This window comes from Trichechus manatus, unplaced genomic scaffold (assembly GCF_000243295.1).
Source record: "Trichechus manatus latirostris isolate Lorelei unplaced genomic scaffold, TriManLat1.0 scaffold00236, whole genome shotgun sequence".
Lineage (NCBI taxonomy): Eukaryota > Metazoa > Chordata > Mammalia > Sirenia > Trichechidae > Trichechus > Trichechus manatus.
Genome location: NW_004444172.1, coordinates 1,286,346 through 1,300,822, shown reverse-complemented (window position 1 = coordinate 1,300,822; position 14,477 = coordinate 1,286,346). Strand labels below are relative to the sequence as shown.

Below are 14,477 nucleotides of genomic sequence, written 5' to 3'. Positions count from 1 at the left end.
CAAAGTTTTATCATTATTATTAGGACTTTTAAATCATGTCTCTACATTTATTTATATAGCACTGATATTCATTTATAATTTGTTATTATGTTTAATGTCAGTACTTGATTATTTTAATGTAATACTATCCATGAATTCCTGGGGAAAAACTAGTTTGGTGTACTATTGTCTTTACATATTGCCGGACTCAATTTCTTAAGTTTTTCTTTAGATTTTACATGTATGTGTTCTGTTGTTTTCTCTCTTAATGAATTTGTCTGAGTTCGATATCACAGTAAAGCTACCCTCATATAGAAAATGGAAATATACCCTCCTCTTCAGTTTTGTGGAAGATTTTGTGTAGAATTGGTTAATTTTTTTTTCTCTGAATAATAGAATTTCCCAGTCAATCCACTTGGACCCAATTGGGGATGGGGAATACTTTAAATCTAAATTTCCATTTTGATATACTCTTTATCAGTAATTTTTTTTCTCATATGTTTTCTAGTCTCTATATATGTGGAAATACATCACACACCTCCATGTATGGTCCTAATCTAAAACCCAGATTGCATTTTTTTTTTATACACAACCATAGTGTATTTAAAATTTAATTTTTTCTCATTACAAAATTTTTTTAATATTGAAATAAGAAAATATGCATGGACAATTAGCAAGGAATATAGAACAACTCTGTCCAGAAAAAACAAATGTCTGCTGTCAGATGGATTCTGGTTGAAAACAGAATACCAGAAAGACATTTGCCTGTGTTTTATTGACTATGCAAAGGCATTCGACTGTGTGGATCATAACAAATTATGGATAACATTGAAAAGGATGGGAATTCCAGAACACTTAATTGTGCTCATGAGGAACCTGTACCTATATCAAGAGGCAGTCGTTTGAGCAGAACAAGGGGATACTGGTTGGTTTAAAGTCAGGAAAGCTGTGAGTCAGGGTTGTATCCTTTTACCATATCTATTCAATCTATATGCTGAGCAAATAATCCAAGAAGCTGGACTATGTGAAGAACACAGCATTAGGATTGGAAGAAGACTCATTAACAACCTGTGTTACACGAATGACACAATCTTGCTTGCTGAAAGTGAAGAGGACTTGAAACACTTACTGATGAAGATCAAAGACTATAACCTTTATTATGGATTGCATCTCAACATAAAGAAAACAAAAATCCTCACAAATGGACCAGTAGGCAACATTATGTTAAATGAAGAAAAGATTGAAGTTGTCAAAGATTTCACTTTACTTGGATCCACATTCAACATCCAGATTCACATTCAACATCCATGGAAGCAGCAGTCAAGAAAACAAATGACGCATCGCATTGGGCAAATCTGATGCAAAAGACCTCTTTAAAGTGTTGAAAAGCAAAGATATTACCTTCAAGACCAAGGTGCGCCTGACCCAAGCTGTGGTGTTTTCTATCGCCACATATGCATGCAAAAGCTGGATGATGAATAAGGAAGACCAAAGAAGAAATGACACCTTCGAATTGTGGTGTTGGCGAAGAATATTGAATATACCATGAACTGCCAAAAGAACAATCAAATGTGTACAACCAGAATGCTCCTTAGAAGCAAGAATGGCGAGATTATGGCTCATATACTTTGGACATGTTATCAGGAGGGATCAGTTCAGGGAGAAAGACATCATGCTTGGTAAAGTAGACGGTTAGGGAAAAAGAGGACGATCGTCAACAAGATGGATTGACAGCTATGGCTGCAATAGTGGGCTCAAGCGTAACAGCGATTGTGAGGATGGCGCAGGACAGAGCAGTATTTCATTCGGTTGTACATAGGGTCGCTGTGAGTTGGAACCGACTCGATGGCAACTAACAACATGTCCAGAAACCATGACAAATACACAAAATGCTACATATGTCACCTCACTCACTAAAAACGTAGCATAGTCCAAACCATGGGATTATCTTCGTTTGTTTCTTCCAAGTAGAATAATCAAAATGATGAAAGCAAACAATAGATCTTGCTCAAAATATAGTGCACACTCAAATTACCCAGATTTGAGATAATTCACACACACACACACACACACACACAAAAATACAAAGCAAATGACCTAACTCATCATACAACAGATCTCTTATGCAAGGATACATAAACAATTAGAAAATGTCTTCTAAACAAGAGTAACTATTCTTTTGTAGAGAGATAAGGATAACAATCTATGAGACAAAAGCATGCAATTAGAGAGCAATATCAATCTGGAAGCCAAAAAATGAAAAAGCCTGGAAACTTCTATGGCTGACCTCAATAAATTTTTCTTAACTGGTATATCCACTGATACAGACAAAATGGGCTGACTTAGAAAAAAACTATATACCGAGCTAGTCTTGTTAAATATAATCAATTTTTTGGTTACTGTTTATATTACTATTATGATAATAATAAAAATGTTAACAAAGTAAACACCCTAAGGGCTCATACATGAAAGTAAATGTACTAATGATAAAAGAGAGGGATTTCAAGGTTTATAAAGTGGACATTTGAGCAAATTCAGATGACTGAGAACTTCTTGTCATCCCACCGCACTGAGCCTTCTTCCAATCAGAGTTAGTTACCCTGGGGCAGAGAATGAGCACAAAATGGAAGTAAGGACCTGCACACACACACACATGCACATACATAGACACAAATGCACACACATACACCTAAACATGTACATACACATAAACACAGGCATATACACACTCACATGCACTTACATACACACAACTGCACACTTACACAGAGGCACACATATACTTTCTAAATTTTTTTTTCTACTAGCTGAGGAAAACACCAGATACTTGGAATTCTTCCTGTAACTGCTACTGTTTGCCCATCCCACTGAGCATATTTACTTTTGTTTTTTGTTTTTTTTTTAATCTATCACCACCTAAAACCTTCTAATTAATCTATTTACAGCTCTTAGTAGAGTGAGTGGTAGAAGGCAATATAGAAATACATGTTGAACTTATCCGTGCTTTTGGGCTTGCTCTACCCTCTGGAGGCACACAGGAAAAAGTTTAAAACACATAATGTAATGTATATGAATCATATGGTATAGTGAACTTTGAGAAAATATATTGCATAATTGTCCCAAAGCCCTATGTAAGGCATATTTCATGTCTTTATTCCTCAAACTATAGATCAAAGGGTTCAACATGGGGATAACCAGAGTGTAAAATACAGAGGCCAGTTTATCAGTGTCAAAGGAATCACTGGACTTGGGCTGCAAGTACATAAAGATTAAAGTCCCATAAAACACTACAACTACCGTCAGGTGGGATCCACAGGTGGAGAAGGCCTTATTCCTGCCCTCAGCTGAATTCATCCTGAGAATGGCTGCAAGAATGAGCAGGTAAGAAACAAGAACCATTAGGAGGGATGAAATTAAATCAAAAGCTGCTACGATGAGAATGATCAATTTGATTTCATGAGCATTTGAGCAGAGCAAAGATAACAAGGGGAGGCCATCACAGTAGAAATGACTGATGACATTGTAGCCACAGAAGGATAAAGTAAAAATCTTTATGGTAAAGAGAAGAGAAACAAATGTACTGTAGAGATAGGGGGTTGCCACCAGCACCCAACAGGTCTTTTGTGACATGATGACTGTGTAGAGCAGAGGGTTACATATGGCCACATAGCGGTCATAGGACATTGCTGACAGAATAAAAAATTCACTATTTATGAACAAAATAAAGATAGCTAGCTGTATAGCACAAAAATAATAGGAGATTGTGTTTTCATTCACAACAAAATTTACCAACATTTTGGGTCCCACAGCTGTTGAATAACCAAAATCAGTAATAGCCAGGTGTCTGAGAAAAAAGTACATAGGAGTTTGTAGACTAGAGTCTATTTTGGTGAGGATGACCATGCCCAAGTTGCTCACCACTGAGATCATGTAAATGATGAGGAACAGTCCAAACAATGGAGCCTGCAGCTCAGGGCGATCTGTGATTCCCGTCAGAATGAATTCATTCAGCACTGTTAGATTGTGTTTGTCCATCTAGGTCTATCAGGAAACCTATTCTGGATAGAGACATCAGCATCATCAATAGATTTAATGTAGTATCATCTAGTAGCCCATATAAATAATATAAATCCAAATTTTCCTTTTTAGGATATTTAAACATATACCTAACTCCCACAAATTTTACACACACGCACACGTATACATATATGATATATATTAATGGATAGATTGATGAAACAAAAATGAATAAACTGTTAAAGCTTTAGGTGTTAGTGTACATGGATATTTATTGTACTCTTCTTAAAACTTTTGTCTTTTTCATATACCTAAAAAAATACATGGAAACATTTTGAACCCTCTGCTTCAAAACATTATCTTATGAAAACTCGTGATTATAGTTGGTTCAGGATGGAAAACTCAACATACTAGAGAGGTTTTGGATATATATATATGTAATTGATCACAATGGGGATTATTTTGTCTTTATACATCAAAACATCCCTAGAGATATATGTGTATAGATACAGCCTCTGCTATATCTCCATTTGTAATATATACAAAGTGATACTTGGGACAAAAAATATGTTACATAAATCTGTTTATTCCCACCTGAAAAATCATACTCCAACACTTTCTTACAGTGTTTTAAGTAGGATAAATGAGAATTAAATGTTGCAATGTGCCTGTGATACCTGAAAATAACTCTAAAATAGTGTGTGCTTAGTACTACTTGTCTATCTACCTATCCATCCATCCATCCATCCATCCATCCATCCATCCATCCACTTGTCTGTCTGTATATCTATCTATCCTGTATTTGTCTATCATCATCATCATCTATCTTTTTTTGTATATTGACAGTAATTACTTGAAAAAATGTTTCCTGTTGTTGTTAATTGTTTTGATCTTTAAGATATTTATAGGTAAATTCTTCTGGACTATGACTTAAGTCCTTCATCACCATTTTCACGATGGATAGGTTTGTTAATATGCTATCCTTGTAATTGACCCCAGCCCTACATTCCATAACACCAGTTCTATGATTAACTTGTCTAAAAGTGCCATTCTTTAGATTACTTTCTTTGTTAGTCTACTTAGAATGATTTCTCCTCTGATTGGGCATTTGTATTATAAATGACACATTCTAACTTTTTTGTAACACATCGTATATATATATATTTTTTTCTTATGGAGAAACCTAGACTATATGAGGAAATCTGAATAAACAGTGAAACATTGATGTCATAAACTCCCCCTCATAAAAAATATCCTCTACTTTTTATGAAAATTTTTTTTAAAAAAAATTACTGAATTACTGTATAACACAATAGCATAGGAGAAAATGAGAATATACTTATGATGACATATATGTGAATTACTGGAAGTCTCTCTGAACATGGCGCATCTTCCATTAAACATTGAAACTTCTATGTGCCATGAGATATCACAGATAAATTTAGTTATAATCTTCAAAAAATGCATCTGAATATATCACTGATGTTTTAAAAATACAAGAATAGCCTTACAGATTAAGATAACGGAATTGTTGGTTTAAAATTTTGTCATCATCACTGACTCCTAAGTATGTCTGTCTGTCTGTCTATCTATCTATCAATCATCTGACATATATCAATACCTGAATACTATGAGTGCTCCTTGGAAACCCTATGGGGCAGTTCTGTTCTCTTCTGTAGTTTCGCTCTGAGTTGGAATCAACTCAATGGCAATAGAATTTTTGTTTTTTTTTATGAGCAGAGCAATCTCTGAGTAAACTATTAGCAAATAAATGCAGACATTAAAAGTCCCACAGCAATAAGTTATAAAAATGAACACATGAAATCCACATTTATCGCATATGAAACTTATCAGAAATAATGATGTAAAGTACACAGAACTGAATCAAAATTCTTAATATTTTGCTGTGGCTTTGCCATTGTTTAAAATGGAGCCTTGAAAATGTCACTAAAATATTCCAGATATTAATAAAACATGGCACTGCATAAAAAATTCTCCCTTTTACCTGTAATGAATGTTTTGACACCCATGAGCTTCTTAACATGGTATGGTGGGAACAACTTATAGCTTTCTCTCAGTCTTTAAGCTCTCCCTGAGGAGATACCAAGCAATGTGTTAATTATGTCTGAAGCGCTTGAAAGCTTAAGAAAATGTCTAGGGTACCTGTTAATTTTCTAAACTATTTGTATTCACCAGGGAATAAATTCCTTTTAGATACATTTATTAATTTAACTAGGTTAACTTTCGATTTGTTCCACCCAGGGATCTGGATTAAAAATTTTTACCTTAAGAACAGACCACTCAATATTCCCTCATTTCCGTAACATTCTCAAATGGAATAAAATTAGTACATTTCATAGGTATGATATGTATTTTTTTTTCTTACATTTCCATTATTTTTTAAGTTTAGGGACAGATATTAGTCATTCCAATTCCTCCTTTCATTGTAAATTGTCTGTTTAAGACTTCACTCTTATTTTATTAGATTAAGATACTCAATTTTATTAGCACTACTCAAAATGAGAAGAAACAGCTGCAAACATTCATCAATATTTGGAACATGGAATGTATGAAGTATGAACCTCGGAGAAATGGAAACTGTAAAAAATGAAATGAAAAGCATAAAGATGGATATCCTAAACATTAGTTAGCTGAAATGGACTGGTATTATCTGTTTTGACATGGGCAATCGTATGGTCCACTATGCCAGGAATGAGAAACTGAAGAGGAATGGCATTGCACTCATTCTCAAAAAAGTACATTTCACGATTTATCTTAAAGTACAATGCTGTCAGTAATAGGATATATTCATACTCCTCCTAGGAAAACCAGTTAATACTACTATTGTTTAAATTTACACACCAAGCACTGCTGCCAAAGATAAGGAAATTAAACATTTTACCAATTTAGGAAGTCTGAAATTGATCAAAACTGCAATCAAGATGCATTGATAATTATTGGTTATTAGAATGTGAAAGTTGGAAACAAAGAAGAAGTATCAGTACTTGGAAAATATGGCCTTGGTGACAGAAACAATATCAGAGATCACATGTTTGAATATTGCAAGACCAATGAATTCTGCATTACAAATAACTTTTTTCAACAACAGAAATAGGGACTATACACATAGAACTCACCAGATGGAATACACAGGAACCAAACTGACTACTTCTGTGGAAAGAGATGATGGAGAATCTCAATACATCAGTCAGAACAAGGCCAGGGCCAAGCGTGGGACAGACCGATGATTGCTCATATGCAAGCTCAAGCTGAAGCTGAAGAAAATTAGAGCAAGTCCACGAGAGCCAAAATATGACCTTGAGTACATCTGACCTGAATTTAGAGACCGTCTCAAGAATAGATTTAACACATTGAACACTAATGACCAAAGAGTAGACAAATTTGGAATGACATCAAGGACATTATACATTAAGAAAACAAAAGGTCATTATAAAGTCAAGAAAGAAAGAAAAAAAACAAAATGGATGTTAGTAGAGGCTCTGAAACTTGCTCTTGAACACAGAGTAGCTAAAGCAAATGGAAGAAATAATGAAACTAAAAACTGAACTGAAGATTTCAAAAGGTGACTTGAGAAGAGAAATAAGTTATTATAATGAAATGTGCAAAGACCTGGAGTTGGAAAACCAAAGGGGAAGAACACGCTCAGCATTTCTCAAACTGAAAAAACTGAAGAAACTGTGAGTGAATTATGTGGTATGTTATTTATATTTCAATAAAAGTTTCTAAAAAATAAGGGTAACAAGAAAAAGCCAGTTTATCTGACTTTCTAGATCCAAAATAGATTTATCCATGTATAAAGCACTCAATAGATGCAGAATCTCTGCTTACTCGAGTAGGTATTAAATGTGTTTATGGTTAAAAAAAATCATGAAAATTTAATGACTTTGTAAAAAATAAAGCCTTGAAAAAAATCCTTATAATTTGTTTCTTTACTAATTATTTTTAAAATAAGTTAACAATTTCCATGCAGTCAATTCATTGTGATGGTCAAAGAAAAGTTCCATGAAGAGGTGAGTTTTAAAAATTCCAACATTTTCAATGAGAGAATAAATATCAAATTTTTATTTTGCCTACTCTTGGGTTGGCTAATTTATATTGCTCCAAGTAATAAACTAATATTTTGAGCTAAAAATTATGTACATAGAGAGCTACATCTGATCTTATACTTTGCTGTTATTTCATATATTGTATAGGTTTGCTGGGGTTGAAGTAATATAATATTTTTATATTTTCTCATCAAGGAGCCTGTACAGGTTTGCTATTGTTTTTAGTTGCCATTGTATGTAGGTAAGACTGGCTACGAATACAAGATGAACTTCTGCTAGAATATGACACAAGGGAAACTGGGAGGAATACCACATGTTATATTGAAGGGCATGCACCCCACAGTTCTAGGAATGTGTCATTCACATATGCTGGAAATTAGAATATCACTCCTCCTGTAACTTGACTTCTTAGACATTCTACCTCAAAGCATTTCTGTTCACCTCTCCACTGGTTTACTCTTTCTCCAGGGAATCCAACAATGTATGTAGTACCAATTTGTCGATTCCCTCAGCCTACGCTGCTTGGTGGTGACTTTCTCTAGTTAAGGAAGTATATGCAGATACTATTTTACACTTGATGGGGGGGACCAGTCCCTGGAGAAGGACATCAAGCTTAGTGTAATACAGGGTCAGCAATAAAGAGGAAGACCCTCAATGGGGTAGATTAACACAGTTGCTGCAACAATGGGCTCAAACACAGCAATGATTGTGAGAATGGCTCAGGACCAGGCACTGTTTCTTTCTGCTGTACATGGAGTTTCTGTGAGCCAGAACCAACTCAATGACACCTAACAACAACAAGTATTAAGATTATTGGGGACCATTAAATATTTCAATGAATCACAGATTATTTCTAACTGTGATAATACTTAACCTGTGTACTCAAGCTCCTTAGTTAGTAATTTCTTTTCATTCTTTCTCTGTCTCTCTTATTTTCAGGAGCTCCTTCAATGAAAAACTATATAAGTGGATTAGACAATTTTTTTTTCCTTTGGGTTGATGACTATCCCTGATTTGTATGTTATTCCTTTTGATCTGATGATTTCTGTGTTGTGAAGCTCTTATATGTTTACATTAAACATGGCAATACCCAATACATTACACATTTTCAACTGGTTCTTTCACGTCTTAGTCTGTATGAATTACAACCTACAATTCCATGGTGTCCAACTGTTGCAGCTGCTTGTGGTGCTTCTGCCTCTCTGTATTGTATCATCTAGGAATGCTTTTCTCATGCATGTAATGAAACTCTCAGTAAGTCAATGGAGTACTCAAAATTAGCTCAAGAAAGAGGGTTTAATTTATTTAAAAAAAAAAAAAAAAGTCCCGTAGTGGGGCTTGATGGCTCTCATTAGTTCAGCTGCTCAGCAAAATCAAAGTTAATGTATTTACCATTCTCTTGTGCTTAAATTAAATTCCAAAAAAAATTAAAGTTCAGGCAGCAATAAAGTCCAGGAAGCAGAAGATGATTAGGAATAAATCTTCTTCACACAGACCTCCCTTGTTAAGGAAGTAGTATCAGTCTTGACAAGCCTCTGGCAGACTTGTACAAATCATTAGCAATAGTGATTTAGCTTTTTTTATTATTATTATTATTAAATTCTACTTCTATCTTTATTGTTAAAAAGTGGCTGAACTTCTCAAGGCAGAAATCAACAAATATTTTCTTAAGATGGGAACTTCCTTGTGTATTTATTTTTGTCATCTTCCTTACTAAACCAAAAAAACAAACCCTTGCCTTTGAGTCCATTCCAACTTATAGTGACCCTATAGGACAGAGTGGAACTGCCTCCTAGAATCCCCAAGGAGCTACTAGTGGATTTGAACTGCTGACCTTTTGGTTAGCAGCCAAGCTCTAAACTGCTGTGCTACCAGGGCTCTTGTTCCTTACTACTTAATGATAATTCCTGATATCCCCCATGGCACATTTATTATAAACCTGCCCAGACTATGTCCTGCATCCACTTTTAGATAGTTTTCCATTATTTGGTTTGAGCAAGTCCTGCATCCAAAATGAACCGATTAACTTGCTCAATCAATTTATTAAGTCGTTTTTATTGACTTTATTTTCTCTCCCAGACATTGTCCTAGGTATCCACTATTTCATGAACCCCATTGGTATTTCTCTTCTTTTAATCTGATATGGTCTGTCATCTCAGGGATGACATTATTAAAGCAGAAAATTGACATTAACAGGTAATTTAGAGTAGCTTTTATGAGCATGGAAACTGGAGCTAAAACATATTTGAAACTTGGTTCTAATGCTTAAGACCTCTATGAACTTGGGCAACTTATTTGTCCTTCATGAGTTGAACTTGGATAATTTCTTTACCCTCTCTGAACCTCCATTTTATCTTCCAAAATATGTATATATTAATAGAACCTACCTTACAGAGCTGTTGTATTGATTAAATTATTTAAAACCTGAAGACTGACTATGTTATAGCATTCAATAAGTATGAGATATTATTACTTGGTAGTGCTCATGATCATCTTAGCCATCTAACTGCTTCAATATTTTAAAAAAATTATGCTCACATGACAATATGAACCTTTTCCTTACATTCCAATGGACTATTTTTATTCAAGGTTTCATTGGCTACACAGGAGATTTATTTCATGATTGTGAACCAAGAAAATCATTTAGACTCTTATAGTTTCAATCAAATCCTAGAAATTTTTAAAAAATAATAATAATAAATAAAAATGCATGGAAAATATGAGGAGTAACATACAGCAGCTATGTCTATAAGACTAGATAAATTTATTCTTACCATATGACAGATCTTACTTGAATTAGAAATACAGCATCATACAAACCATGGGATTATCTCATTTTGCATCTCACAAGTAGGGTGAACAAAAGTAAATGAAAAGTAAAGGCATTAATGAGTAAAGAGTAGAGCTCCAAGATCTGCTATGGGGGCATTTGAGCACGTTTAGATAACCCCGTACTTCAAATCATCGCATGTACTGAGACTGTTTACAACCTGGCCCGAATCTAATACACCCCTCAGAAGATTATAAAGGCTAAAACAGAAGGCAAGGGCTTACACAAACATACACATACATAAACACAAGGGCTGACACTGCAAAGTTTATTCTAATAGTTGAAAAAACACCGGAATCATTGTAACTCCACTTTTGTACCTAGTACTTTTTCCCACTCCCATTCAGCATATGCAGTGTCCTTGCCTGATTTCATGGTTGCTAACACATTCTCCTGGCACACTGGTGGTGCATTCCTTAAGAGCTTGGCTGCTAACCAAAAGGTCAGCACTTTCAAATCAACCAGCCACTCCTTGGAAACCCTATGGAGCAGTTCTACTCTGTCTTATAGGGTTACTGTGAGTCGTAATCCACTCAAGGGCAATGGGTTTGGTATTGCGAACATAATCTCAAAAAAACCAAATGCACTGCTGTTGACTAGATTTCTACTCATAGGACACTATAGGACAGAGTACAACTGCCCTATAGGGTTTCTAAGGTGGTAAATCTTTATGGAAGTAGAATTCCACATCTTTCTCCCACGGAGTGACTAGTGGTTTGAACCACTGAACTTTCAGTTAGCAGTCAAGCACTTTAATCACTGTGCCACCAGGGCCCCAACACATTCTACTCTATTATAAAATATACTTATTATTTTTGTAATCCATATCTCCTCTTCAAGGAAGTCAAAGGTTTTTACTCTTTTGTTCATCAATGCACTTAGAAGAGTGACTGGCACATAGAAGGCAATTTATAAATATCTGTTGAATATATTTTTGCTTACTATTCCCTATGGAGGCACATAGACAAGGTTTGAAGCCCAGGATGTAACTTATAGGAACCACATGATGCATCAAACTGTAGAAAAGCTATTGCAGATTTTTTTCCATGTCCTATATAGGGCATATTTTAGATCTTTGTTCCTCAAGCTATATATCAAGGGATTCAACATGGGGATAACCAGGGTATAAAATATGAAAGACACTTTATCAATGTCAAAGGGGTAACTGGATTTGGGCTGCACGTATGTGACAATTAAAGACCCATAGAACACTACCACCACGGTTAGGTGGGATCCACAGGTGGAGAAAGACTTGTGCCTGCCCTCAGCTGAGTTCATCCTGAGAATGGCTACAAGAATGAGCAGGTAAGAAACAAGAACCATTAGAAGGGATGAAATCAAATAAAAATCTGATACGATGAGAATCATCAATTCGATTTCATGTGTGTTTGAGCAGAGCAAAGATAACAAAGGGAGAGCATCACAGTAGAAACGACTGATGATATTGTAGCCACAGAAGTATAAGTTAATAATCTTTATGGTGACCAAAAGAGCAATAAATGTGCTGTAGAAACAGGGTATTGCCATCAGCACACAACACGTCCTTTGTTACATGATGACTGTGTAGGGCAGAGGGCTACAGATGGCCACATAGCGGTCATAGGACATTGCTGACAGAATGAACACTTCACTAATGATGAACGTGAGAAAGAAAGCTAGCTGTATAGCACAAAAATAATAGGAGATTGTATTTTCATCCACAACAAAATTTACTAACATTTTGGGTCCCACAGTTGTTGAATAACCAAGATCAGTGATAGCCAGGTGTCTGAGAAAAAAGTACATGGGTGTTTGCAGCTTGAAGTCTGTCTTGGTGAGGATGATCATGCCCAAGTTGCCCACCACTGAGATCATGTAGATGATGAGTAATAGCCCAAACAATGGAGCCAGCATCTCTGGGCGGTCTGTGAGTCCCGTCAGGATGAATTCATTCAACATTGTTAGATTGTGTTTGTCCATCTAGGTCTATCAGGAAACCTATTCTGGATAGAGACAGCATAGTCAATAGCTTTCATGTAGTATCATCTGGTAAATTTTTAGTATACAAAGGCAATATGCTAGATGAATAAAATAAATCCAAACTTTCCAATATAGGTATTAGAAAGTAAACCCACCTCCCACAAACAAAGCATACATACACAGATATAGAGATAGTGAGAGAGGGAAAGAGGGAGAGAAAGAGAGAGCGAACTGGTTATCAGTTGGGGAAAATTTGCTCCCCAAAGAACGTTTGTCAGCGAGTGGGCCATTTTGGATGTCACAAATAGGAGAAGGGTATTTCTGGTATCTAATAAAGGCCTGAGATATTACTAAACATACTACTACATACAGGATAACAAAATTTGCAGCCCAGTAATAGAACAATAGGAGACCAAAAGGGCAAGAAGGCGGGGAGGGACAGGGAAACCTGACTAATGGAAACAAGGAAGCCAGGGAGGAAATGAGGAGAGTGCTGACACATTTCATGTAAGAATCTTTGATTGGAAAATTAATTTACTATGTAAACTTTCACCTAAAGCACAATAAAGTGTTTAAAGAAAAAGAAGTACTGAACTGGGTATCAGTAGATATCACAATTAGGAAACCAACTATCTTCATCGAATACAATAAAAGCAATGTAAATCTTGTTTAGTTGCAATGATGATAAATAAGGTAAGGGAAGATAAAAGAACTTTCTGTCAAAAGCGTTAGAATTCAATGGAGATCACCACATTATTTTTCATAGTTTACTATCTTTGTTGAGTATCTAATTCTCATTTTATAAAGCTATACTCTTTGAGAACATTATATCTTCTTTCTGCCAGATTCCACTGGAAATTGAAGAATAAGGTATATATTATACTATCATCATAAAACTGGGTACTTATAAGTTTCCTAAACTCCAGAAACTGCTTTTCACATCTCAGCATGAGGTGTGAGATGGAAATCTGCTTGTTTCCTCATCAAGTGATGGGTAGAAATGCACATTTATACAGTTACCAAAGTATGCATTAAGTATTCACTTATATTTGAGAGGGACTTAAAAAGAGCCTAGGTGACTAAGGATTTCAAAGAACATCAACATTGGAGACTGAATACTTGCAGCTTCATAATTCTGCTGTAGTATTTTTTAATACTGTATATACTTCCTTTACTTTCATATTTGAGCTTTATTATCCCCATAATTAGGCCACCTGGGTGGTGAAACAAGTAAGAGCTTAGCACCAAACTGAAAGGTTAGCAGATTGAGTCCACTCAGAGGAGCCTTGGAAGAAAGAAAGATCTACTTCTTCTTATTATTTTTTTAATGCACTTCAGGTGAAGGTTTACAGAACAAATAGTTTCTCATGAAACAGTAGTACACATATTGTTTTATAACATTGGCTAACAACCCCAAGACATGTCAATCCTCTCCCTTCTCGACGTTTTTTTTTTTTTTTTTTGGTGAAACTATACATAGCCAAAGATACACCATTTCAAAAGTTTCTACATGCGCACTTCAGTGACATCGACTACGCTCTTCCAATTGTGCTGCTATTCTCACTTTAGATGAAAGTTTACAGAACAAAATAGTTTCTCATTAAACAGTTAGTACACATGTTGTC

At 35.3% G+C, this 14,477-nt stretch overlaps 1 protein-coding gene and 1 pseudogene across 1 annotated transcript; both read right to left on the bottom strand.

The window, feature by feature from the left end:
* Positions 1-2,973: 2,973 nt before the first annotated feature.
* On the bottom strand, positions 2,974-4,150 carry LOC101353278 (olfactory receptor 8K3-like). Its single transcript, XM_004389230.2, has one exon. The coding sequence runs from the start codon at positions 4,012-4,014 to the stop codon at positions 2,974-2,976; it is 1,041 nt and encodes a 346-aa protein (XP_004389287.1). The 5' UTR covers positions 4,015-4,150.
* Positions 4,151-11,877: 7,727 nt separating this feature from the next.
* On the bottom strand, positions 11,878-12,852 carry LOC101353016 (olfactory receptor 8K3-like; annotated as a pseudogene).
* Positions 12,853-14,477: the final 1,625 nt, after the last annotated feature.